The sequence below is a fragment of the Elgaria multicarinata genome, chromosome 6 (genome assembly GCF_023053635.1).
Source record: "Elgaria multicarinata webbii isolate HBS135686 ecotype San Diego chromosome 6, rElgMul1.1.pri, whole genome shotgun sequence".
Taxonomy (NCBI): Eukaryota; Metazoa; Chordata; class Lepidosauria; order Squamata; family Anguidae; genus Elgaria; species Elgaria multicarinata.
Genome location: NC_086176.1, coordinates 80,439,777 through 80,466,441, shown reverse-complemented (window position 1 = coordinate 80,466,441; position 26,665 = coordinate 80,439,777). Strand labels below are relative to the sequence as shown.

Below are 26,665 nucleotides of genomic sequence, written 5' to 3'. Positions count from 1 at the left end.
TGGAGAGTTTTGAAAGAACTGTAGGCAGGAGGTCAGCCATTCAGCCATTCAGTGTCCTACTGGTAATCTGGACAAAACCTTGTAAGAGAATGGGAGCAGATCGTGGGGGTTTAGGTGCTTCCTTTCACCAGCCTGTTGCTTCTTTGGTATGGTTTGCTTTGCCATCTTAATCATGCCAAAGCACACCAGTGTTAATTATGGTTAGCGTAAATCAGGATTCTCACTAACCAGATATTTAAAAAAGGGCAGTATCCAAAGTGACATGAGCGCTAATGTACAATGTCAATAGTGTTGGGTTATTGCCAGAACTTTTCTCTCTCTGTAACTCTGTTTGTGCTCAGAAAACAAACATACATCACGCAGGTCTTACACAGCAGAGCTGGTTTATTTCCTTCAGGCTTCTGTGCAGTCCAATTCAGATCAGTTCAGATCAGCACACTGAGGCATACACAGAGAGCAGTGATCATAGAGCAGTGATCAGTAAGCAGTGATCAGTTCCATTTTACACAAGTGAGAAACTATATACAGATCTACACAATTCTTATCTACATTACATACAGCTGTGATGAGGCTAACTTAGAATCTTGGCAAGGTTCCCAGAACAGCCTCTATCTCAAGGTAATTGCCCACAGATAGATTTTCTCTGTTTAACCCTGAGATAGCCATACACACACAATTTTAATGACTAAGCAAGTATTTCTTTTCATATACTTAACAGTCCTCCTCTTGCGCATGTTGTTTAAATTGTGTTACAATCTGAGACCCAGCTTTAAAAGCATCTCTTTGTGTTTTACCATTGAACGTTCCACCTGTCCTTCCTCATTTTGTTTTACTTTGAATACCCATTTACTGTTAATGGCTTTACAACCTTCAGGTAAAGGTACTAGCTCCCACGTTTCATTTTTTTCCATTGCTCTGATTTCCTCTGACATTGCTTCATGCCAGCCCTGAGCTTCTGTAGGTTCCATTTCCTGAATTTCCTCAAATGAAGTAGGTTCATAGGCTATTAGTAAAGCTCTATGAGAAACCTGTTTGCTTTGGTATTCATCTGAGTAACGAATTGGAGCTTTGCGTTCCCTTTCTGATCGTCTTGGCATAGTTACAGGCATAGTTTCCTCCTCTACAGTTTCTTCCCCCTCCCTCTCTTGCTGAGATTGTTCAGGAATTTCTTCTGTTTCTACAGCTTTCTGTTCTACAGGCAAACTTACATACTGTTTTGTTTCCTGCATTTGTTCATGAAAAACTACATCTCTGCTCACAATTACACTTTTGTGATATGGAGACCACAAACGATAGCCTTTTGTTTGTGTATCATATCCCAACAGTTTACATTCCAAACCTCTTTGAGCTAGCTTTCCTGGTCTGTTTTCTTTCTGAATATGAGCAAAACATTTACTTCCAAAAACCCGTATATGTGACACTCTAGGTTTTCTTTTGTAAAACATTTCATATGGAGTTTTTTCATGTACAGAGTGGTAAAGCCTGTTTAACAAATAATTTGAGGTGGACAAAGCTTCTGCCCAGAACAGGTTAGACAATCCTGACTCTTTCAATAGAGCTCTTAACATGTTCTGCAAGGTTCTGTTTTTCCTTTCTGCAACTCCATTTTGAAATGGTGAATATGGAGCAGTAAGGTCATGTTGTATACCCTCATCACTGAGGAATTTTTTAAATTGGTTGCTAAGAAATTCACCTCCCCGGTCCGTTCTTAGATTAGCTATAGGTTCTTTAAATCTATTTTTACTCCACTTAACAAACGCTTTGAACTTTCCAAAAGTTTCACTCTTCTGTTTTAACACATACACAAATCCAAATCTACTGTAATCATCAACAATAGACAAGAAAAATCTGTTTCCTCCTTGACTTGTCTCAAAAGGACCTGCAAAATCTGCATGAATTAATTCAAAAATTCTTTTTGTTGTTCTCTCACTATGTTTTGGAATGTTTGACTTATGACACTTGGTTTCACTGCATACATTACATTCTACATAGTTAGAACATGGTTTGATTTTCACCCCTTCACACAATTCTGGAATCTTAGAAATTATTTTATAGTTAGCATGACCAAACCTTTTATGAGTTAAATGGATACACTCTTGGTGTGGTTTGCAATTGGCTATTGTTTTTGTTGTGACTTTGCTGGCTACAACTTCATTTTCTGTACAAGTATTAATTATATACAAAGATTCTTTCATTATTCCCTGCACACACACCTTGTTTCCCTGTTTTATAGTACAATTTTCTTCAGTAAAACAAACCTCATACCCCATTTCTGTTAACTGAAACACACTTAGAAGGTTTGTTTCCAATTCTGGTACATATAAAACACTTTGTAGTTCAACTCCCAGACAATCAAAATATACATTACCCACACCACAAATCTGGATTTTTGTTCCATTTGCAAGGGTAACACACTTTTGCTTTGAAGTAGAAGTTTCCAATGTTACAAATGAAAGTTTGTCTTTTGCCATACTTATTGAAGCCCCAGAGTCCAAAAACCAAGGATTCATTGTCTCTTTGACTCTTGCTAGAAGACACTTCTTTGTTGATTCAGCTTCATTCATGTTGTTTTCTTCTCTCCACTTTGCTGTCGACTGCTTTTTCTTCTTGTTGTTGCAATCCCGCCTTAAGTGTTCTGTGGAACCACAGTTAAAGCATTTCCTTGCCTTTAATGCAGCCACCACATCAGAAGTTTTATGGCTTTGTTGAAATTCAGCCACAGGATGTTTAAGGCTCTGTTGTTTTGAAGCTTGTCTTCTTTCATAGGTTTCCAGTAGTTTTCCAGCTACATACTCGAGGGTTAAATTTTTCTCCTCTTGACTTTCCATCATGGTGACAACCGCGTCATACGATGAATCAAGACTTGACAAAATCACATAGACTTGGTGTATAGTTGTAAACTCCATCCCTCGTGCCCTGAGTTGATTGAAGATTTCTCTCATGCTTTTCAAATGGTTTGACATAGACTCCCCTGGTTTCAGCTTCATTCCATACAGCTTCCGGGTCAGAATTATTTTACTGCCCGCTGTTTCTCTTTGATATACAGCTTGTAGCGCATTCCAGCACTCTTTTGATGTATTCAAAAACTGAATGAAGGAAATTTGAGAGTCTTCCACAGCTAATGCAATAACTGCCATTGCTTTTGCATCGTCCTTAAACCATTTAGCATTCTGTGGATCTGCTCTATCTGGTGGATCCTCTGTGACTACATACCACAGTTCAGCCTGAATCAGATACATTTGCATTTTGTAAGACCATAATGCATAGTTAGAGTCATTCAGCTTTTCCAACAATTGATGCAAACCAGACATATTAGCTCGTGCCATTTCCTCTGCTTTAGGAATTGGTATCTCACCGTCCTTCTGCTCAGAGTCCTCCTCAGAGTCAGCCGACTGAGATTTTTCCTCACTTTGCAGCACTGGCTTTAGCTTGATGTCTTCCTTCATCAACAGTTTTCTGTTTTAGCAGACTCCTGGTTCTGATACTGCACCGTTCCCATCAAGTTCTGGTTCTTCTGCCTGGATTAGGCTGGCGTAGGCTGGTCTAGGCTAGACTGGACTGGGCCCATAACCTTTGTTGGGTTATTGCCAGAACTTTTCTCTCTCTGTAACTCTGTTTGTGCTCAGAAAACAAACATACATCACGCAGGTCTTACACAGCAGAGCTGGTTTATTTCCTTCAGGCTTCTGTGCAGTCCAATTCAGATCAGTTCAGATCAGCACACTGAGGCATACACAGAGAGCAGTGATCATAGAGCAGTGATCAGTAAGCAGTGATCAGTTCCATTTTACACAAGTGAGAAACTATATACAGATCTACACAATTCTTATCTACATTACATACAGCTGTGATGAGGCTAACTTAGAATCTTGGCAAGGTTCCCAGAACAGCCTCTATCTCAAGGTAATTGCCCACAGATAGATTTTCTCTGTTTAACCCTGAGATAGCCATACACACACAATTTTAATGACTAAGCAAGTATTTCTTTTCATATACTTAACAAATAGTGTTAGCTGGTATATCAGGGTTTTCAGGGCATCCCATAGCATCAGCTAATGTTATTGGCATTACGCTAGAGGTCCCTTATTTATGCTAGCACTTCTGTTGCATTGGATACTGCCCATAGCTTGAAGCTGAATAGTAAAAGCAACTGCCTGTGTTTTATGTGGGTCAGTACTGAAGTTTATTTTGCTATCAGCAAACCTGCAGCACCTCTTACAAAAAGCATTTCAGAATTGGTATATAGCTTGCCACTGTCTCAATTTTTGCGATTTCCCCCCTGATGCTTCTCTGGTTGATAACATTTTTTTGTATAACACTTGTAGCTCTGTGATAGAGCATGCTTTGCATGCAGTAAGTCCCAGGTTCAATCCCGACATCTCAAAATAGGTCTGGGAAAAATCTCTGTCTGAAACCTCGGCCAGCCACGTGACATGAATAACATGATTAGCAATCATGTCATTTTTAAAACAAAAATTAAATAACAAGTGCATGGGAGGGGACAATAGTAACTGGCATCACAGCATGCAGTGAGGAGAGGTTTAAATCTTACCTTCTCAGCAGTGATCTTAGTCAAAAATATGTCCCTCAAGCACATTTGGTAAAATAAATAAATAAATCCAGTTTTTCCCCAAATGCTAATTGTTGCCCCTGGGAGGGCAGCTTTCATTAAATTATACATTGTTTAATTTTTAAAAACAATTATGTGATTGCTAATCACATCGTTAGTGTCATCTGTGTTTAGGCCCTGATGACACTGAGCTAGATGGACTAATGCTCTCACTTGGTACAAGGGAGCGTCATGTTCTAAAAATAAGCGTGTTATGATTGTTGAGTCTGGAACCACACTAATTGGTGCAGGTCCAAAGGGTGTTATCTGGTGGGGATGGGATGAGGGTAAAAGGCATATCTTTTTATTAAATACCAGCCACTCTCTTTCTCCTCCTGACAGAGCTTCTTTTGTTCCTCAGCTGCCCCACTGTCATGTTTCTCCCATCGAAAGCTCCTGCTTTCGACGGGAGACAAATGATGAGCTAGGTAATCCACAAAGCTTTTATTAAGCAGCAAACATCTCTTCTACCTGAAGAGAGTCTAATCTCTTGGAAACTTCCCCCTAGGCAAAACTATGCAAACTAAGCAAGACAATTGTCCGACCAAGGAGAACAGGAAGCCCCTTCCCAAACACCCATAACTTCAGAGAGCTTGGTGTGGAGGCAGGTTCTGATGCAATCATAGTTGGACTGACTTTCTCATGCCTTCCTTCCGCTCTGTGCATTTTAGCTTCTGGCAGACCCTAGCATCAGCTAGATTGTCGGGGCGCTCTCCTCTGGAAGAAAGCTTACTTCTCACTGAGTGTGTAGGATTTGGCCTTGAGGCGATAAGCTCTGGAGAGGGCTGACTCCCAGCTTTCTCCCCCACTGGTACAGGCTGGCTGGTGTCTGCCGCCTCCTCGTCTAGGTCCGAATATGATTCTGATTGATTACCTGAAGCACCTTCTCCCAAAACAGGGGCAGTAGGGTTAGACATAACACCCCTTTTCCCTTCTCAATGCTGTCTTGGACCATTGTTAGCTAAACAATCAATAGGTTTTTGTGTGCTTACCTGTATTGCATCTGTAAAGTTAATATGACCATGATGGTTGAAACAACAAATAAACAAACATTTACCTAAACAATCAATAGTTTTATAAGAAGGATAAGAACCAAAGTCCTATCTAGTCTAACATTCTGTTCAAAATGGCTGCCCAGATCCCTATGGGAAGCCCTGAAGCAGGACCTGAGCACCATAGCACACTCCTGCTCATGTTCTCCACCAACTGGTATTTAGAGGCATACTGCTGTGATAGTGGAGATATTCACTAGTAGCCATTGGTGAAGCTTATCCCCTATGAAATTGTCCGATCCCCTTTTAAAGCTACCCAAATTGGTGGCCATCACAACATCTTGTGGTAGCAAATTCCATATTTTATCTATGTGCTGTGAGACAAACTGCCTTTTATCTCTCTGAATCTCCCACCATTCAGCTTCATGGGACTAACTCCAGATTCTAGCAGTTCGAGGGAGGAAAATGTTACCTTAAACTCCACCCCAGTAATGAGTCCATGGGTTGCTTACACTTTAGCCCTATTGAGTTTAGGGGTTTCTTAGAAGCATAGGGTAAACTTATGGTTCAAGTCTTCACAAGCCTGGATTGCTGCCAAAGCTTGGGGATGTACGTACATACCAACACAGCTTATGAGGGGTGTCCATTGATCAAACATTTCCTATCTCTGAGGTTTGAATTCCTAAAGTTCTACGGAAGCTATTTTCCAGTTGTAATTACATAGACTGAATAATAATAATAATAATAATAATAATAATAATAATAATTCCATGAATAAATATCAACTGCTTAGACATCATTAGGAGGTGTTTAAAAAACTTGTAAGGAAAATGAATTTCAAATAATTCAATTAGATTGGTGAGTGCCAACTTTGATATCAGCAAAGCCTAACCGTGTCAACAGAAAAGCAGATATTGTTTTTGGCACATTTTCCTCTGAACTTGGATGATTACCATTTTGCTATTCAGGACCCTTGCAAGCAGGCAAAGCTGTAAAGGAGTCCACAGGAACCATTCATGTTGTGGATTAAGCACTTACAGCTACTCAGGGTTGTGCCTTAGGCCTCTTTCTCACAGGGGGGAGGGAGTTATTCATATCCTTTGGAAAATGCTGCTGATAATTAGTACTTTCTATGGCAGTGAGCTCACTCACATTACACAAGATTAGTGCTTTATTAAACAAGCAGGCTGGGCTCTGCAGCCAGATTGTGCCTCACTACTGGCTTGCTGGCCAAGGAAACAGGCGTGCTGCCACTTTAAAACTGTCCAGAGACCTATGCTCATTTTGTTTCCCTTCCATGTAGACAGATTTTACATGTTTGTAATAGGGGATCTCAAACTAGTATCACCAATGGGAAGAGGCAACATTAAAACAAAAGTTCTTTATGCTAAAGACAAGGCTTTCTTTCTTTCTTTCTTTCTTTCTTTCTTTCTTTCTTTCTTCCTTCCTTCCTTCCTTCCTTCCTTTTCTTTACCTTCCTTACGCAAATCTCTGCCTGTGCCCCTTTCAAACAGAGCACAACTGAAGGGGCAGGATAGGGGGAGGAGGGAAGAGACCTGTAAGCCTGCAATGGAGGAAACTTGCCCATGAGAGTTAAATAAAACAAACAAATGAGCTTGTGAGTGCTGTGGGCCGACTGCAGACAAAAAGCCTGTTGTGCCAGAGTCCCTTGAGATTCTCGAATAAAAGGATTTAAGAACTTAGCAAATATTTTGGTTTTCAGTTGGTAGGGCTTCTATTTTTGAGATACCCATTGGAGCTGCTCTGAAGAAGAGGATAGGGAGACCTATTGCTATAATGACTTAAAATATATTGTGTAACCACAGAATTATGTTCCCTGCTCAAACTAGCAAGGAGGCTTCTCACACAGGCGTTTGTTTGCATTTTTGCTAAGTGAAACAAGGTAGACCATTACCTTCAAGAGCCATTACCAAAAACCTGCAATAACACTTGGAAGAAATGACAAAATGTGTTGTTTTCCATGTCTGTGTGGGCACACATGGTCTCTAATTTTTATTATACACAAAGGACAGCTGGTTTGTATAGTCAATGAAATGCTCAAGTTACATGCGTTCTTCTGGGAGATTTTTAAACATTCACCTCTACAAAAAATCTTGGAATTCAGTTGTACATTTTATCACAGATCATTGAAATTTCTCAGATATACAGTCCATAACACTCAGTATATATTCATAATACATAACAAGTAAATACCACTTTACAGGTATTATGCAGGTATTATAACACTCAGTATATATTCATAATACATAACAAGTAAATACCACTTTACAGGTATTATGCAGGTATTATCTCCTTAAAATGGGTTAAATGCAATCTCTTGCTTGTGGAAGGCAGCTAGTACAGCGGGACTTTTTCACTCTCTCCTTCCCCCTGCAGCCTCTGCATTGCCCATCTATCTGTCTAAAACATTTATAAGTCAATTCTTGGAGGCAATGTTTGAAGGGACAATAATGAATGGATTAAAAGCTGAATTCCAACAAGATGGAGGTGATCCTGATGAGAAACTGTCAGGCCTAAGGGAGGATAGATCTTCCTGTGATTAATGGGGTTGTGATTACCTGTATTTAACAGATTTAGAACCTGGATTAATGGTGGTTTGAACGTTCAACAAGTCAGAGTTTGGGCTGAATTGGGTGAAAGGAAATGCTTACCCCTTTTATCTTCTTTTACTGCTGCAATATTGCACTGGTCCTTTGGGTGTTGTTCAGAGGTAGCATGTTGCAAAAGAAAAATGGTGTCCAAAATTGGTGGTTCTTTGAGTGACCAAGAAGACAAAGGATTGTGATTTTGTTCCCATTCCTGAAGTTGAGTCTCCTGAAAAAACACTGCACTGCTCTCTCTTTCACCCCCTACGAAGTATGTGGGGAGGGGAGGAGCAATGTTGGCTCAGCTGTCATCTCAATGCAATTTCTTTTGACTCTATGCTTTGATATTTGAAAGGGCCCATCTCTTTTAAACACCAAGGAACTTGCCATGCTGATCCATGCCTTTGTAACTTTCAGGCTTTACCACTATAATGTGCTTTAGATGTGTCACTGTTCTTGAAGTCAACTCAGAAGCTCCAGCTGGGAGAAAATGTTGCTGCATGCCTTCTAATGAACATTAAGAGACATGGCCACATTCTGCACTGCCTTCCTTGGTGCTTCCAAGCCCAATTCAAGATGGTAGATTAAACTTTTAAGTTCTTTGCACCTTCAGACCCACTTTTCTCACAGATTGCCTTTTCTGGTGCCCAGGGCTGGGCAGAGGGGAAGCCAAGTGGGGCCAGTTGGCATGGGCCTACGATTTTGAGGGGGCCTACTCAATGGTGCAAGAACATTTGAATGGATTAGAAGTTTTGAACATTAACATTGACTAGGCAAAGTTGCTTGATTTTTCTGTTGTTGATGATGAATTTACACAAAGAAAAGCACATAAAGCATTTCTGAATGTGAAGAAGTGATATATACATCATGAATAAAAGTGCTTGCCATTACGTTTTTTATAAATCGTTCTAGTTCATATTATTTAGAACTGATTAAAAATACTTAATGAGCAGTTTGAAATGGGGCCTACATTTCCCATCTTGCCCGGGCCTATTACCAGCTTTGCCCAGCCCTGCTGGTGCCAACTGTATTTTTCATGTCAGAGTTTTCTGTATGAGAGGAGAAAATCAGCTGTAAGAAGCAGGGCCTTGACAGCAGTTGTCCTGAGACTGTGTTTTGTTGTTTATTCGTTCAGTCATTTCCGACTCTTCGTGACTTCATGGACCAGCCCATGCCAGAGCTTTCGAGCTTGAACTTCCCTGACTGTTCTTTTAAGATTGGCACTTAGTTGCTTTATTTTAATAGAGATAGTTGAAGTGGCTTTAGTGAAATGTTTGCTGTTTTTATTATTTTATAGTCTTGTGACAAGTTCTTAAAAGCCACTTTAATCCTATGGAAAGGAAGAAGGTGATAGATTTGCCCCACTACCAAAAGAGACTTGGGGCCTTGCTAGACCTACCTTTGAATCCAGTTTGGAGGAGGGGCCAGCCCGCGCTAAAAGTAGCACAGGCCGTCGTGTCCACCATTTTTTTTTTAGATTAACGGGGCCATGTGCACAGGAGCACACCAACGACAAAGGTAGGGTTTTTTTTTTTTAAAAAAAAGGGTTCCCTGCTCCCCCTACCCCGATTCCCCCCCGCGATCACCGATCCCCCCCAGCCAGCGATCTCCGATCTCTCGCCCGCCCACGATCTCCAATTCCCCCCATCCCCCCGATCCCTGATTCCCCCCCCCCGATCCCCCTGGCTCCGGTTTCCCCACATCCCACCTGGCTCCGGTTTCCCGCCCCCCCAATGTCTCCTGGACTCAGTTTCCTGTCCCCGATGTCCCCTGGCCTACGATTCCCCCCGATGTCCCCACCCTAGCCCTGATGGCTGCAGCGCTCCTGTGGAGCACTGCAGCCCGTCCGCCGCTTTTCCCGGCCACTTGGGAGTAACTGTGGTGGCCGGGAAAAGTGGCGGAACGGGCTACACATCCATGGTCTTGAGCTCAGCCCGAGACTGTGGGAAAAACCAAGCCAAAAGTGGTGCAGGTTACCCCGGGCCCAGGGAGGTTTGACCCCTGCCTGAGCCTGGGATCCACTGTGCATCATCTGGATGCACAGGGACGAGCCCGGGCCTCGCACTGGGCTAACCTGCCATCTAGCAAGGCCCTTGGTTGGTGTGAATGTGAGACAGGGCCTTTTCCATGGTAGCACCTTGGTTATGGAATTCACTCCTAAAGGAAGTGAAACTAGCCCCGTCCCTGATGGCATTTGGGCAGGCAGTGAAAATATTCTTATTCCACTTGGCTTTTAATGGTTAATATATGATGGTTTCCCCTCTTTTCCTTTTGATTTAAGGTCTTAGTTTTAATTTTGTAATTTGGTTTCAAGGGGTCTCTTGCTAGGACCAAATACCGGTATGCAATCTCTCTCTCTCTCTCTCTCTCTCTCTCTCTCTCTCTCTCTCTCAAATTAGACCAACAGATAGGCTGTTTGTTCATTGCCAGTTTGATACTGTCAAACAACACAAATGACTGTAATGGGAGTTCAGTGATAAGAGTTGTGTGCTTTGTTGGATATTGGTCCTACAACGCAAAGGGGTGCATCAATCTGTTAATTATTTGAACTTGCTCTGAAAATCCCCACTCCTTCGATTCCTCCTTTTGTTCCCTTTTCTCTCTCCCTGTCTTACACACAGCTAGCAAGAGAGCCACCATACCATTAAGTATACAAAGCTCACCGAAGGCGAATGGAAAGCTTGTGATTGATTTCCTTAGTATTTGTGCTGAGCACTAAAGGAATCACATCTTTCCTGTGTATTAAAGCTCTTAACCTCATTTAATCAAGGACATTTATTATACTGGTTCAGTAATGACTAAACAGCTCCTTCTACTGGACATTTTTTGTGACACTGAATAAACATTTACTGCTGAGCTTTCTCTTAAAAGTTTATTGAGAAAATACCTTCAAATCAAAAACCCAAATAATTGATTGCCACTAAACAAAATGTAATTTTACATGACACAATTACCTACTTCGCAACAGGGAATCTTGGCCAGAAACACAGCAAATATGTCTTGGAAGATATATGTGCTGAGGGCCAGAGGCTTACATTTTGGCACAAACTCAACCAGAAAATGCTGTACCTTAATCAATCACATCGGCCTTGTTCATGTGTGGGATTCTCAGGTATCTGGCATGCCAGTCCAGTGGACCCAAGGTCCACAAGCCACATCGACACGAGTTAAAACAGCAGAGAGGAAGATGAGGGGAATCTGCGTGGGTGGCACAATCCAAAGTAGTGACCTGTCCAACTTTGTGCCTCTGGTTTGTGTATCCGATTTCCCCCACTTCCTGTTTAGTATTAAAGTGTGGAACCATCTGTGAGGAGAGCGGCTCTCTGAATCTCCCCATCAAATCGGCTGCACAGAGTGGCATGTTTAAACATGCAGCCAGATTAGGTCTGCACAACATAATGTATCCCCTCCCCACGATATTTGTAGCCCCCTGGGGAGTTTCAAAAGCCTATTGTTTGTGTCCCTTTCCCATCTCTCTGTGGGAATATCTGCAGCCCACCCAGGCTCATCAACGGTGGGGGTTGGGATGAGAGAGTGCCTGCATTATGTTATGCAGGGTTACGCCTTTTCCTAGATTGAGAGGGTCTTGGGAACATTTGCACCAGCTTTCCCAGCCTGGCCAAACCAGCCAGGCCACACTGCACAACTTAACTGTGTCTGAGACTCCCTCCAGACTGCTAAAACACATCGTTTCTGTGGACTTCGAAGACTTTAAGTGTACATCTTTGCAAATGTACTATGAGATGAACTATCAAGCTAACCTGATACAGCAGCCTTTCTGAAACTGACACCCTTCAGATGTGTTGGACTACAACTCCCGTCATTCCAGCTAGCATGGCCAATAAAGGATGCCAGATTGGGAAATGCTGCTGTACACATTTATCTGAAAACAATACTTCTGAGCAGTCAGAGCATCAAAGCAGGCTGCAGCTCTGAGTTTGCTGCCATGAAACGTGCGGAATGGCTCTTAGGATTTCTTATGTGTTACCGGATAGTTCACTGAGCAATAGAAATTTTAAAGGGCAGTGGGAGGGAGGTGGCAGCCATAAGCAGACCAAAACTGAACATAAAGCATTAAAAGAAATGGAAGGCGAGACAGAAGGATCTGTAGTTGTGCAGAGAGTGACATGGGGTAGAGACACAAAGTAGGTATAACAGAGAAGTGTTGCAAAGAAACTCCTTGTGGTGCAGAAACAGCGGGTTCTGGGGTGTAGAAAGAGCATGTGTGGCAGAGAGAGAGAAAAAGAGGGAACTGAGCTTCAGGGAGATCTGTGGTTGTACAAAGGGAGAAGAAAAATGGTGTTATAGGCAATCCAGCAACGTGTCCTCTAGAAGGCCTCTCTTACCTCAGTGGGCCTTGGTGGGCTTACATGGCAGTAACAGGCAGGCTATGTTGTATTATGGGCATTCTGAGAAATGTAAAATGGTGGCTCCAGGTTGCTCAGGGTGGGAAGTTCCAGGCAGGTGTCAGTGCAGCAATGGGTCCTCCCAGGATGCTGGGGTGTTCCATGTTGGTGCTTGTCCTGGTTATATAGAGAAAAAGTGATTAAGGGTGCAATCCTCTGGAATGTGCCCTACATATTCATAACCCTCCAAACCCGGAGGCTTATGAGTATCCTAGCTAGTCGGGCAATTTTGCCAGTCCAGCAGAGGCTTTGGGGGTGGGGGGAGGGAGGGAAGGAGGCTGGGGACAGCTGGGAACAACTTGTAGCCCCACATCCCCAGTATCCTCCCCTCCCCACCCCCCGGGAACACCCCTTTTCCCCTGCCATACTTCTTTTTGAGAATGCGGAGAGGTAACTGGCATGGTTCTCTCCACACCATCTACAAGGGGCAGGGGCAGGGGATATGGTTTCCTGGCTCTGAGGTCTGAGCCCTGCAAGCTCAGAACCAGGAATCTGAATAATCCTAGGTCCCCTCAAACAGTGTCTAGGAGACATAGGATTGCTCCATTAGAGAGAATGTGCTAAAAAGAAACAATAGGTTAAAATATGACAAACATTTTTCAGAGACTGATGTACTGTTATGGCTCTCTTGAGATGATGATAGTGATGATGATGATGATGATGATGATGATGATGATGATGATGATATAAACATGGGCCTCAGACATGGTTTGAGTTGCACAAGATTAAATCTTGTTGCAGTTTGCTTCAACACATGTTTTCAATCGCTGTCACAACTCAGGACAATTCCACATATTAAACAGCAGCAAACCTGGCAGCCCATCCAAGCTCTCTTATTATGTACCTGTATGATACCTCTTCACAAACCCATTTGTAACGTACACATGGGTAGAGGTGTTTGTGTGTATGTGTGTGTGTGTGTGTTCAAATTACGTGGCCTAGGCAATGTGTGACGTGGCTCGAGTTCGAAGGATTCTTCACGAGAACAAAAATTTGGTCTGGTCTGAAGTAGTTTAGGGTAATCTTGGCAGGTCACTTGACTTCTAGGCTGTACATGTGGGCAACGGAAGAACATTTTTGAACATCTTGGCTATGTAAATAAATCTACAGAAGAAATTCACTCGTAGGGGAAGCACGCTTTCTAGATAACAACTTCAAAGGGCTTATCTGCCACAATGAAAGGTGCTTTCTAAAGTACAGGGAAGATTATGGGAAAGACAACACCAGTTAATGGCACGATATAATTAAGATTTCCGGTGCTCAACTAGTCACTGATAAACTTGAGCCATCAATTGCTTAGCTTTAATTTACTTGGCAGCCTTGAAGTGAAATTGTACAGCCTCCTCTTCCTGATATAACCTTGCCTGAACTTTTTGAAAGGCTCATATCTTTTTCTTTTCTTTTTTTTTCTGTTGAAAAGATTTTCAGCATCTTTAAATGAAGCATTTAAAGATGCTGAAAACTAAGTGAACCATCTCTCTAATTTTTGGACTTATTTATAGTAAATACATCCTTGACCTTTGCTGTAGAAGGGATTATTGGCTTTTCACACAATGAATGATCAAGTAATTATGCTTTTGCATCAGCAGTTGATTTAGTTGAGGTTCACTACACACTATGCCCCATTGACTGTTCTGGAATGTGAAATCCCAACTATTGATCCCAGGCACTTGGTGAGCATTTCAGAGATAAAAACAATCACTGTTATCACTCAATGACTATTGCATTGCTTAGATACTGCTCATGACAGATCTACCTTGAAGATATTCAAACATCGGAAGAGCCTTGTGGATTACTTATTATTAGTTACCCAGGTAACTAAACTATTATAAAGCCAGAAGCTGTTAAGTCATTTGCAGAAGTTTTTAAGATAAAAGATCTAGGTTTGTATCTTCTGGATGCCTCATTAGTGAATGACAAAGGTTAGCAAGTGGCTAACAAAATTCACTGGGCTATTGGTATTTACCTTTCTTTGTGTTGTCATGGATTAAGCTGAAACCTAAATGTTGGATAACGTAAAAATCGATAACTAATAGGGACACAGTCAGTTAACTAACAAAGAATTGTCACATTGTAAACTCTCTTTACTTTGAAATTATGATGCATTGGAAAGTTTTGATTGCATGACAGATGCCTAGTTGCTAAGACGTAGCCTTAGTTTTCTGTAATGAACCTTGACCCCATCCCCAAATTTTGTTTGTTTGTTTGTGAGCAAATATGGGATAGTGGGAAGGATGTCAGACTAGGGGCAGATCTACACCTTGTGTCAAATCATTATGAATGTGGAATAAAAAGCAGGATATAACACTAAGGCCTTAGTTAAACCTAAGGTTTATCCCGGGATCATCCTGGGTTCGTACCTGCCTGCTCCTGGGATATCCTGTGTGTCATTTACATGAACAGGGATGACCCCAGGACGATTCCGAGATAAACCTTAGGTCTAGCTAAGGCCTAAAAAGCAGTATATGGAATGTGGAGTGTGCCCCAACAGTTATCAGTGCACTTCATTAGAAGTAGTGTAGATCTATCCTAGGACTGGAAAGACTCAAATTCAGATTTCTACTTAGCCATAAAGCTCAGTGGGTCATTGTTCCTCAGCCTGATCTTCCTCACAGGGTTGTTGTGCGAATAAAATGGGGTAGAGAACCATGTACACTGCTCTATCCTGTTTTCAGAATAGGAGGGATGTAAATAAATGAGTATGGAACCATAACCAATATTAAGCAGACACTCCCATTCTCTTAAAGATGCATAGGGTTAGGGTAGTGCCACACTGCAATAAAACAAATCAAGTTATGTGCCAAGAAAATATGTATTGTCCTGCAACAGTGAAACAGTGATCCTGTTGATCTCCACATTCATGCAGCAAGGAAATGTACAAATTGGTCTACTTTACCAGATTCCCATTGATAAGTTGGAAGAGACAAAAACCTGGCTCCCACATAACAACAACCCAGAGTTGCCCTACGAAGAGTTTACCTATGATTTGTCTGCCAGTGCCAGACTATCACACAAAGTGCAAGTTGTGTGTCCCCCCCCCCAATTCCTGGCTTGTTTGTTTCCTTCCACCTTCACCCACTCCCTCCCTTTATCCCAAATTCTTTTGTGGCACAGTAGTCTTTAATTTTTTTAAAAAAACTTTTTACCATTCTTACCCACTGTGTCTGTAGTCTGACAAAACAACTGATGAACAACCCATGGTCCTGTGTTCATGCATAATGACAACACAAATTTAAAATAACCCAGAGTTCACAACCCAACAATAAACATGAGTTCTCTTTCTGGGTTATTCATGGTTAACAACCTGTAGTTAACCCATAATTCTAGGTTTGCTTGTAGCAAGCTCAGGACTCAACGTACTCTACGCATGCTATTGGTTGTCATTACATGTACAGCCATTTATTGAGAGATAAATGCCTCTACAAAATCAGAAGAAAGACAATTTATGGGAAAGCTTGGAAATGGCCACTGACACAGAAAGTCCTTTCTTAGAGTCACAGGAAAAAGATGCAAATGGGCTTTCTCTTTCCAAAGATCTTCAGGGAATACTGGAAGTGTTCGTATTCTGGCACCAAGTATAAATAACATGTCTGTCTACACAAAATGGCTTCTTAAAAAATCTCTAATTTTGCATAAAGGTCTAAAAGCACTATGTCATTATTTATTAATTCAAATACTTATATATTGCTTTTTTGAAAAGTTCAAAACTGTTTACAAAAATACAATTGTCCAGTCTTGTATTCTCAGTGGAAATTATCAAAGTGCATGGCTAAGGTATTTATTTATTTATTTATTTATTACATTTTTATACCGCCCAATAGCCGAAGCTCTCTGGGTGGTTCACAAAAATTAAAACCATCATAAAACAACCAACAGGTTAAAAACACAAATACAAAATACAGTATAAAAAGCACAACCAGGATAAAACCATGCAGCAAAATTGATATAAGGTTAAAATACAGAGTTAAAACAGTATAATTTAAATTTAAGTTAAAATTAAGTGTTAAAATACTGAGTGAATAAAAAGGTCTTCAGCTGGCGACGAAAGGAGTACAGTGTAGGTGCCAGGCGGACCTCTCTGGGGAGCTCATTCCACAACCGGGGTGCCACAGCGGAGAAAGCCCTCCTCCTAGTAGCCACCTGCCTCACTTCCTTTGGTAGGGGCTCATGGAGAAGGGCCCCTGTAGATGATCTTAAGGTCCGGGTAGGTACATATGGGAGGAGGCGTTCCTTCAAATAACCTGGCCCCAAACCGTTTAGGGCTTTAAATGTCAATACCAGCACTTTGAATCGGGCCCGGACCTGGACTGGCAGCCAATGAAGTTGTAAAAGGACTGGCGTAATGTGATCTCGCCAGCCAGTCCTGTTAGTAAATGGGTTGCCCTGTTTTGTACCAGCTGAAGCTTCCGGACCGTTTTCAAAGGCAGCCCCACGTATAACGCATTGCAGTAATCCAAACGAGAGGTTATCAGAGCATGGATAACTGTAGCTAGGCTATCACTGTCCAGATAAGGGCGCAGTTGGTATATCAGCCTAAGCTGATAAAAGGTAAGGTAAGGTAAGATTAGAAACATGGACTTCCCAGCTCAAACCTCATATTCTTCTCCTAGTAAATAAAAAAGAAATGTTCCCTTTCATTTGTGATTTAATAGATGGGTTCAGGTGGAAGGGTTTGGGGATGTTGTTTTTTGGCCCTGACACATAAAACCTCATTGAATGATTTGATAACATGGATTACAAGGGCTGCAGTGCTTAATCAACTGATCATTTAGATTAATTGAAACTCTTTGTGTTCTTTAGAAAAATGCCCCAGTTCACCAGGCAACAGATTTTTGGGGGGAATTGTTTGTACAAGTAGTTAAACTGTGATGCTTGCTAAATACATGCATCCATCATCCAAAAACAACAACAAATGCAATATATCCAAAGCCCTGCTGGGCAGCGGTAAAAGAAAGGGCAAGATAACAGATTTCTCTCTCATTGCTAACAATGGGAGGGGGATTATTTACACCAGGTCCAGGGCTGGCATAAATTTCCTCCCTGTGTTTGGGGTATATTTGGGGAGCAGGAGGTCACTGAATCCTACAGAACCAAAAGCCTCCCCTGATATGGAGGTGTGACTAATACTGGTCTTAAATTGATTTCAGTACCTGGTCAACCCCTGTTTATTGGCCAAGGTGTTTTAAGTTGATGTATCTTAAACCAGTTAATGTGAGCTGCCTGTTTTATGTATCCCTTGCCTTTTATTGTAGTTCATGTTGTTGTTTATTGGTTTTATTATGTACTATATTAGGATTCTGTATTCCACCTTACTATCCTTAGGTGAGGGATAGTATAAAACTATTTGCAGTAACCAAATAAAAGGGTTGCAAGATATCCAGGGGACCTCAGTCATTGGTGCAAGGCTGATAATTTCAACAGGTGCATGCCAGGGTCTACAGGGCTTGGGCTCAATTTATAATTATTGTGGAAAATCTGGACTGAGTTTCCAATTGACCAATGGGAGTTTAGTTAAATAATCTATTTGAATACATTAATATCAGATTATGTACATTCATCCTTTTTTATCTGTCACCCACTATAAGCACCCCCTGTGATTCTCATTCAGACAGTCCACATACAGGTTTTAAACCACCAATTGGCAATTAAATGAGTTTTGTTCTTTGCCGACTTTTGCTGTTTGATATCTATGGCCTACAGAGAGACTTAGAACTTTATCCAAAGCTCTGTAGTCTCTGAAGTATGAAAGGATTGCCTTCTGCTTTTCATGTCAGGTTTGGTAGCAGCCTCATGAGTGTGACAGGTATATAGGTGCAAGCTCTAGCTGATGTGAATGATCCCCAGGTACACTACTAGAGTCTCTAGATTAGGAGTGGGCAGAAGGTAGCATGGCCAATGTTCATGAATGCTGGGAATGGTAGATGACCAAAACATCTGGAGATCTACTTTCTGCCTACCCCTGCTTTAGATTACACTCCTAGTAGTAGCCTTATGGTGCAACCTATGCATGTCTATTGTGATGGCCAAATTCCAACCTTTAAAGTCCAGGGGCAAATTGAAGCTCTGGAGCTTAGTGTAAGACTGAGGTTCCATCTTCTCTCGAGAAAGACCACTGATCTTCCCTTCTCCATCTGCTGCCTCATCTATGACATATAGCAGAAGAATGTAACACTATAGTTAGGAACAGAGGAAGCTGAGTCAGACCATTGGTCCATCTAGCCCAGTATCGTTGATACTGACTGGCGGTGGCTCTCCAGGGTTTCAGGCAGGATTCTTTTCTTCCTCTTTACTGGAGAAGCCAGGGATTGAACCTGGGACCTTCTGCATCACACTGAACTATGGCCTCTCCCAATTCTTCCCAGCTACCATCTGTACTGGGAATCTGTCAACAAGTTGGTCTGAGGTTGTTAAATCTGATTTCCACTCTTATCTGTAAAAGGGGGATCAGATCCGTTGTCTCTGAAAGGTTCAGTCCACATTTTAAAATGCCTAAAAGCATTTGTATTGTGTCACGTTTGGAAGAACCATATTTAAAGCTTATCTCCCCGTCAGTGACGCTTGCCTAAATAAGGGAATGAAAAAGCTTCAATATGTGTGTGTGTAGGGTGGAGAGTTAAGAACGCAGCTCAGGAGTCTCTGTTAATGGTTCTGGCATTAGTAAAAAGCAGTGCGAGGGTCAGAAAAGCCAAAGTAAATGTGCACAATGACGATATCAGATGTGAAGCAACAGCATGTCACGTCTGGGGATATGGCGCAAGCTTGCAAAACCACAGAGTCCATTCTGTGGGATCCACGGCTCTTGCCAACTACATAAGCAAGCCAGGGCTCAGAGCTAGTGCTGCAGGCCCTTGAAAAGTCTTCAGCCTTTACTGGATCATGTGTAATGTGTTGAAATAGCAATTCTTGCATTTCTGCCAGGAGCTAACTACCAACATCGTCTACTCACTTTGGAGACTAAAATGAGTATGCAGCCTTTTGGAGGGCAGGCCAGCTGGTCTTCCTTGCCCCATGCCGTGTATGGAAGAAGCACCTTATTCTTGCCAAATGGAGGGTGCAATCCTATGCATGTTTAGGGAGAAAAAAGTCCAACAACTCCCAGCATCTCCCAGCCAGTCATGCCAGCTGGAGAATGCTGGTAATTGTATGACTTTTTCTTTCTTTAAACATGCATAAAATTGTGTCCTGAGATTCTAAAGTCAAACTCACTGTAGATTAATGCACTGTAGATATTAACAAATAAATAAAATTAAATAAATAATAAATAAACCCCTGAAATTTGACTAAGGTCTTCTGAAAATAATTGGAAGAACTCAAGTAATTTTTCCAAGCCAATCTGAGGCTCAGAAAAATCACCCCCATCATGCCTATCTCACCTGAAGCCTGAGCCTCTTTCTACCCACCCCTGGACAAACTAGTGCAACAAACCACTATGTTAGGTTGGACAGGGGAAGAAAGAAAATGTATGCAGGGGCAAATCTGATGGTGGAGGACCCCAGCCTGAAGTAGGGGACCTGAATGCAAGCAGATCAAATTGAGGGGAGAGTCTGCTATCAAAATTCTGTCTACCTTATGTGTATTCAGTGTATATTGGTGGTTGGATGTACAGTGTAATTTCCAAAAGGTACAGAAACATGCATCATTTTTAGGGGTGTCTCCATTTATTTCAACAAAGGGGCTTTTCTATTCCTTCACATCTCTTTCCCTACTCTGTTAAAAAGATAGAAAGTGGATGCCTGTAATTCTATTGATGCAGAATAGCCAGAGGTCAGAATTGGAGAAAACATGTCTAACAGTGATAGACATGATATAATCGTGATAGGCTGTGATATCATAGCTAAGAGTACAACCTTTACAATATTGTATGGCTCAGAGAAGAGTTCCGTTGATGCATGAGAGACACATCCACCCCAGAGGCCCTTGGTACATCCACAGAAAGTCCGCCAGGCGTCAGTCTGCTGCTTGCGGTGACCCTGCTGGCATTGGCCACCAAAATGGGCTGTTCTGGGGGTGAGGCAGAGGTAGCCTTGGCTCCACTGGATGCCATATTAGCCATTCCCTCTTGAGACCCGGGATTGGGTGCATGCTGGCACAGATGTTTTCCCTTCTGTTGTATCCAATAGGAGGGAAAATATTGGTGTGTGTGTGGGGGATGCTTGCAGTGACAAGAAAGGGGAGGAAGATCCATTCACCACACATGGCTTCCCTTGCCAGGATAGAGCTTTGGAAGTGGCATGAGCCAGCAGGGTTTGGGAAGTTGTCATTTCTCTCCCATCCTAACTGTGCTTTGGATTGCTGTGCCCACGAATCCTCCAGATGCCGGGGACAAACAGTCTCCCAGAGGCATCTGGCTGGCTAGATGGACTCTCAGTCTGATCTAGCAGAATGGTTTTTATGGGCAAACAGTATAAAGAAATTTGTACCTTAAAGATACTCTGTGAGTAATCATTACATTATTATCAATTGTTGATATATTTAGAGGTGGCACTTTGAAAAATGATGAAAATATAATGCACACAGTGGTAAGGTACGTGTGTGTATGTGTATGGATGTGAACGTGTAGCGGCCAGGAGTTTTGCTTAGTGCAGGGATCCCTTCAGGAAGGAGATAGTCTTTGAAACGTTGGACAAGTTGACACAAAATAAATTGGCACCTGTGTGATCCTGTATCACCTTTGATGTTTTGGGGCTGCTTTTGGTGCCTCCCTTTTGTAACTTGTTATGTATTGTGCCAGATAGCTATATCCTGCATTAGAAAAGCAAAATTGACCAGTTTATCCTGTGCATAATTACTCAGAAGAAAGAACCACTGTAATTCAGTGGGCCTTACTCACATGCATAGAATTGTAGCCTTAGTCTTTCTACAATAAAATGTTTTATTACCTAGTACTAGCAGTAATTTTAATTTAGCCCAGTTTAGCATACTGCAGCTCACTTGCGAAGATAATTAAAAGACTGTGATTGATAAGATGACGTAGTGTAGGGAAGATATAAAAGTGCTATATTCAGCTTTCCTGGGGCTCCAGTAAGTAAGCAGCACGTTTGTGTGGTTCATTGACTTTATTAGTAAAATGTGCTCAGAAAGAAAGACACTGTGTTTGGATTACTTTATAAAGAATTAAAACAAAACAATTTGGACCTCTTATAAGCACATAAGTGGACCAGCGCCAAAGAATAAGCACTGAAATTAAATAAAAGCACTTGGGAACTGTGTAATTTTTGACCATTTAAGGGACAGATTGGCTGGTAAGTGCCTGGCATTTATAGGGATATTTTTTGCTCTTCTGGAAATTTAATTTTATCCACCATTAAATTCTAGTTGCAATGAAACATTTATAGCATTGCAAAGAATATCTAACACATTTCTTTAAGCATTTCTTCCTTTGCTTTCCTCTCTTTTCCTGCTCATTTCCCCCCTAAAAATAAGAATAAAGACAAAGAATACTACATTGCAACACTTACAGGCCTGTTGCTTTAGCGTAGGGTTCAGCAACATTCACCAGAGGTCTGCATGTAGAGCATAGACAGAAATGCAGAAGGGATACTTTTGAAAAGGCAGGCATTTTGCTCCCTGGGCTATCTCAACAGAAAGCAAAGAGAAGTTGTAGAACTGAAGACTACATAGCTGGGAATCCCATTCTCATTCTCAAGAATATCGTTATCTCACTATTTCACAGCAGGGGGAAAGGCAAACTGTCTCAAGAACTTAGAACCTAGAGGCCAAATCCTTGATGCTTGTAAACCTCTTTATTCCTAAACTAAGGCTTTAACTAGATGTTACAGATGCATTTTATATTACAGGTTTGTTTGTTGTTGTTGTTTTTTAAAAATAGAAACAGCAGAGACTGGGGTTGGAGAAAGTTGATAATTATTGGGATCTCAGCAGATGGGGATGGTGAGTCTAACCTTTTCTTCCCCTGCTGTGGTCCTGAATCCCTCTTCTGAAGTCTTCAGTTATGAAACTGTACATTTGGCTTTTGTAAATAAATGTAATTGGGTTTAGTTTTGTCTGCCTTTAACTTGGAAGTCCTGATTGAGTTTAGCTTCTCTTAAGTCATGACTGTGATGTTTTGCTTTATCTTCTGCAGCAATATGAAAACTGGAGACCAAACCAGCCAGACAGTTTCTTTTCTTCTGGAGAAGACTGTGTTGTTATAATTTGGCATGAAAATGGACAGTGGAATGATGTACCATGCAATTATCACCTCACCTATACCTGCAAGAAAGGAACAGGTGAAGACTTTCAGACTTGGATCACACATCCCTGTTGTTGTTGTTGTTGTTGATGATGAACATATGGGTAAAAAGCTTGATGTCTGAAGAGTTGTGTGTTGCACAACAGCCTGAGCTATGTTAGCACTGCAAAATTTGATCCTTGCTATGGGTTAGATCCAAACTTAGTCATACTTGGAGTAGAGTGAAATCAATGGGATCTACATTAGTCATGACTAAAGGCCAAAACAGATGTTACTTGAAAGATGTAGCTAGTAGCTGCATTCCCCCCCACCACCATTTTTATCCTACAGTAGGCACAGGGGGCCTGATTCATATTGGAACCCTAGTTTAGGTGTAGGGGGCTTTAACCCTTCCCCCTGGCATGGGCCCTGGATGAGGGGCCTCACACCTGCGATTTCTATTGCAAAGTAATAAGCCCTAAAGCAAATGGATCACAGTTTTGCTATAGAAATTTCAGGAACATCCCACCCACCCTTAGCCCTACTAGGGTCAGGCCCATAGTAGGGCTAAGTGTTAAAGCCCCTTGTGCTAGGGTCCTCACCTGGATCATGCCAACTTTGCCTACTGTAGAGTAAAGATGAAAAAATACAAAGCTGCTAGCTGCATCTTTCAATTAATATCATAAACTAAGCCCCATTGATTCAATGGGTCTACTCTAAGGATGACTAAATCTAGATCCAACCCTATATTATTGTAATCTGCTACATGCTTTTATTGAGAATGTTCTGAAATAAATGTATAAATGCTAATGAGCATTCTTTATTCAAGTGTTAGGTGTTTTTGTTTGTTTTTTGGTAATTTGTATTACAACTGTGTAGGAGAAAGCTACTTTATTTTTACCTGTCCCTCCCCACAGGAAAGTTAATTCGTTATATTGTTTTCAATGCCATAAAATGGTAATGCTATAAACTATATATGAGCAGTATTATTTTCTCGAGCCCCAAAATGTAGATATTGGTATTCTTGTAGGTTTCTGGAAATTCTGCACTCTAGAATGATCAGAAATTAAGCATGTTCTTTTATACTGCCATGTAGCTACCAATGTAATCGGTACCAGCATAGCTGGAGATGACATATTCTGATATCCACTGACTGAATTCTCAATCAGTGGGCCATTTTGGCCAAGTCCCAACTCCAGGCATATTTGAATCTATCTTCCATGCAACAAGAACCAGTTCTGGTATGACAGCTGCAAGCCTATAGCATCTCATTACTCCCAATAGTGGCCAGTGCACCTTTTCCAACCAGTATTCATATGCTTGGGTTGGCCATGGTCCAGTTGTGCTGGCCACAGGGGATACAGCTGTCAAACCAATGAAGTAAGACATTTAGTTTGAATTCATGGTTTAATTGTAAATCAAGTGTGTGTGTGTGTGTGTGTGTGTGTGTTAAACTTGGCATTGTAGCGGACCAGGGATGAGCAACTTTGAGGGGTTCAGAGGGGAGTTTTGTCCCCTGTGGGACAAAACTGCATTCCATAGAGTGCCTGTAAATAAATAAATAAATAAATAAAGGTCAGTTTTGCTGCTGAAATTTGGTGGCAAACTGCTACAGTGCACAATAAGGTTCCAAATTTAACCTTTTTAGCACTCCATAGTGCTCAAAACACAACTACCACCATTATTTGTAAACTGTCCAGAGAGCTTCAGCTATGGGATGGTATATAAATGTAATAAATAATAAATAAAGGTTATTATTATGTAGTTTTTGTTGCAGTGGCGGGGGCCATGTTTTGCTCACCCCTTGTGTGGGATAAGACTGTGTGAATCAGTTCTTGGCTTATTGGTGAATCATTTGGATAACACAACATTCTATTTTTATATAATAACTTTTGTTGTTGTATAGTTCAATACTCTTGATGGACATAAATACAGACATGTTTTAATCTAAGCAGAATGTTCCTCTGCTTCATTTAATTTACAGGGTATGGCTTTTATAATATTAAGAGTTTTCTGGTGAAAACATAGGCAAAGATTTTGTTGCAATGGAATAGTAAGTTAAAACTAGAAGATCATTATCTATCATTCCTGTTTTTCTGACTGGTTTACCTTTTTGGAAATGAAGGATACAGTGCTGATATGGATTTCCTTTAGTCAGGCTCCCTCAACATTACTGAGAAGCTAGTATGAATAAATTGTGTGTGTGTGTTGACCAAGCTTATGGAAGAATACTGACAATAAACCTGCATTTGTACTTCCAGTTGCCTGTGGCCAGCCACCAATTGTAGAAAATGCCAAGACATTTGGGAAGATGAAGCCTCGTTATGAAATCAACTCATTGATCAGATACCACTGTAAAGATGGTTTCATCCAGCGCCATGTTCCAATCATCCGATGCCAAGGCAATGGACGATGGGATTTGCCTAAAATTACCTGCATGACTCGTGAGTTACCTTTGTAAAGTGATTTATCATTCGTAAGGCTCAGGTCAAACATTTACCAGGCTGGCAAAAGTCTTTGCATGATGGAGGAGAGATGCATCCTCCCCACTCTTCCTTTAGATAATGGCATTCGATGCTGGTGCTCTGCACAGGTGCCTAATCACCCTGAAGCTCAGTTTATTCTATCACCCTCTTTTATGAGGTGGAAGAACTGGGCACTGGAACCAGTTACCTAGGGAGATTGTGGGCTCTCCTACACTAGAGGCCTTCAAGAGGCAGCTGGACAACCACCTGTCAGGGATGCTTTAAGGTGGATTCCTGCATTGAGCAGGGGGTTGGACTCAATGGCCTTGTAGGCCCCTTCCAACTCTACTATTTTATGATTCTATGACCTAAATAACTACATATCCATATAGAGCACCTTGCATCACATATGGCATTATCTCCATGCTGGAGGGGAGAGTTCCTCCTCCATCATGTGAAGATTCTACCTGGGTCAGGAAATGTCTGTACCTGACCTGTGCGTTCATTGCATTGCATCCATTCATCCTCCTTATAGTTTTGCTGGCACGTTTACCAAGCTTTTCCTCTTTTCTTTCTCTTTCATTTTCAGCATCCTCATTCCAAAGGACTTATCCTAAGAAATATTATTATAAACATTCTTCACCGGGAAAGGGAAACTCATTAAATTCATCAAAACATTTTCATCGTTGGATCAGGACATGGCAAGATTCGAGGCGCTGAATGCACTCTGGTGGAAGCGGGACGTTCGCCACACCAGCCAAAGTCCTAACTTACTGTGCCTTTTTTTTTTTAAAAAAAAAAAAAATCAATTATAGGAGTATTACCAAGCATTTTTGGGAAAAACTTAAGGACCTCAGTACTCACAGCACGTATCAGTGATTGCTACAAATGTGGGGGGGGAATGAAAAGGGAGCCGTTTCCAGCCTGTTAATTTCTATATGTCATTGGTGAGGGACAGTTTGCTTTGCTATCCCAGTGTCCTGTAATAATTAAACTCTTCCATTTTAGCACCAATGATAATGTAAATAAGATGATTTAATGGTGTTTAAGTGTGTGTTGTGTTCAAGAAAAAACCCTGTATATACAATGAGATGTCACACCAAGTTCAGGCTTATTTATGGCTATTTGGCCTCAGAGTTCTTTAATCATTTATTTTGTTTGTCTTGAGGTACTTCACCAGGCTGGAAATAGGTTTAAATTGCTGTCTGCTCTCTCTTTTTTTGTAAACATGGGAGAAAACGGCTCTTACAACCTGAAGATGAACAATGAAAGTAGCATCTTACTTAAAGAACACTGTGATTCCTCAGCAGAGGTCCAAGGAGAACTGTGTGATGCGAACGTTGCATAAGAAGCATGGCAAGTGGGAACAAGGGACTGCAGTGTGGAATTTGACTATTGTCCTTTCCGGCTTTGGCA

At 41.5% G+C, this 26,665-nt stretch overlaps 1 protein-coding gene across 1 annotated transcript in view; it reads left to right on the top strand.

Annotated features, from left to right (window-relative positions):
- The window catches only part of VCAN (versican), a 149,247-nt gene extending 123,104 nt beyond the window's left edge, over positions 1-26,143 (top strand). The window contains exons 13-15 of the mRNA XM_063129648.1: positions 22,698-22,842; positions 25,046-25,228; positions 25,839-26,143. Coding sequence (XP_062985718.1) covers positions 22,698-22,842; positions 25,046-25,228; positions 25,839-25,969 — 459 coding nt within the window. The 3' untranslated portion in view covers positions 25,970-26,143. The remainder of the gene's footprint in view (positions 1-22,697; positions 22,843-25,045; positions 25,229-25,838) is intronic.
- Positions 26,144-26,665: the final 522 nt, after the last annotated feature.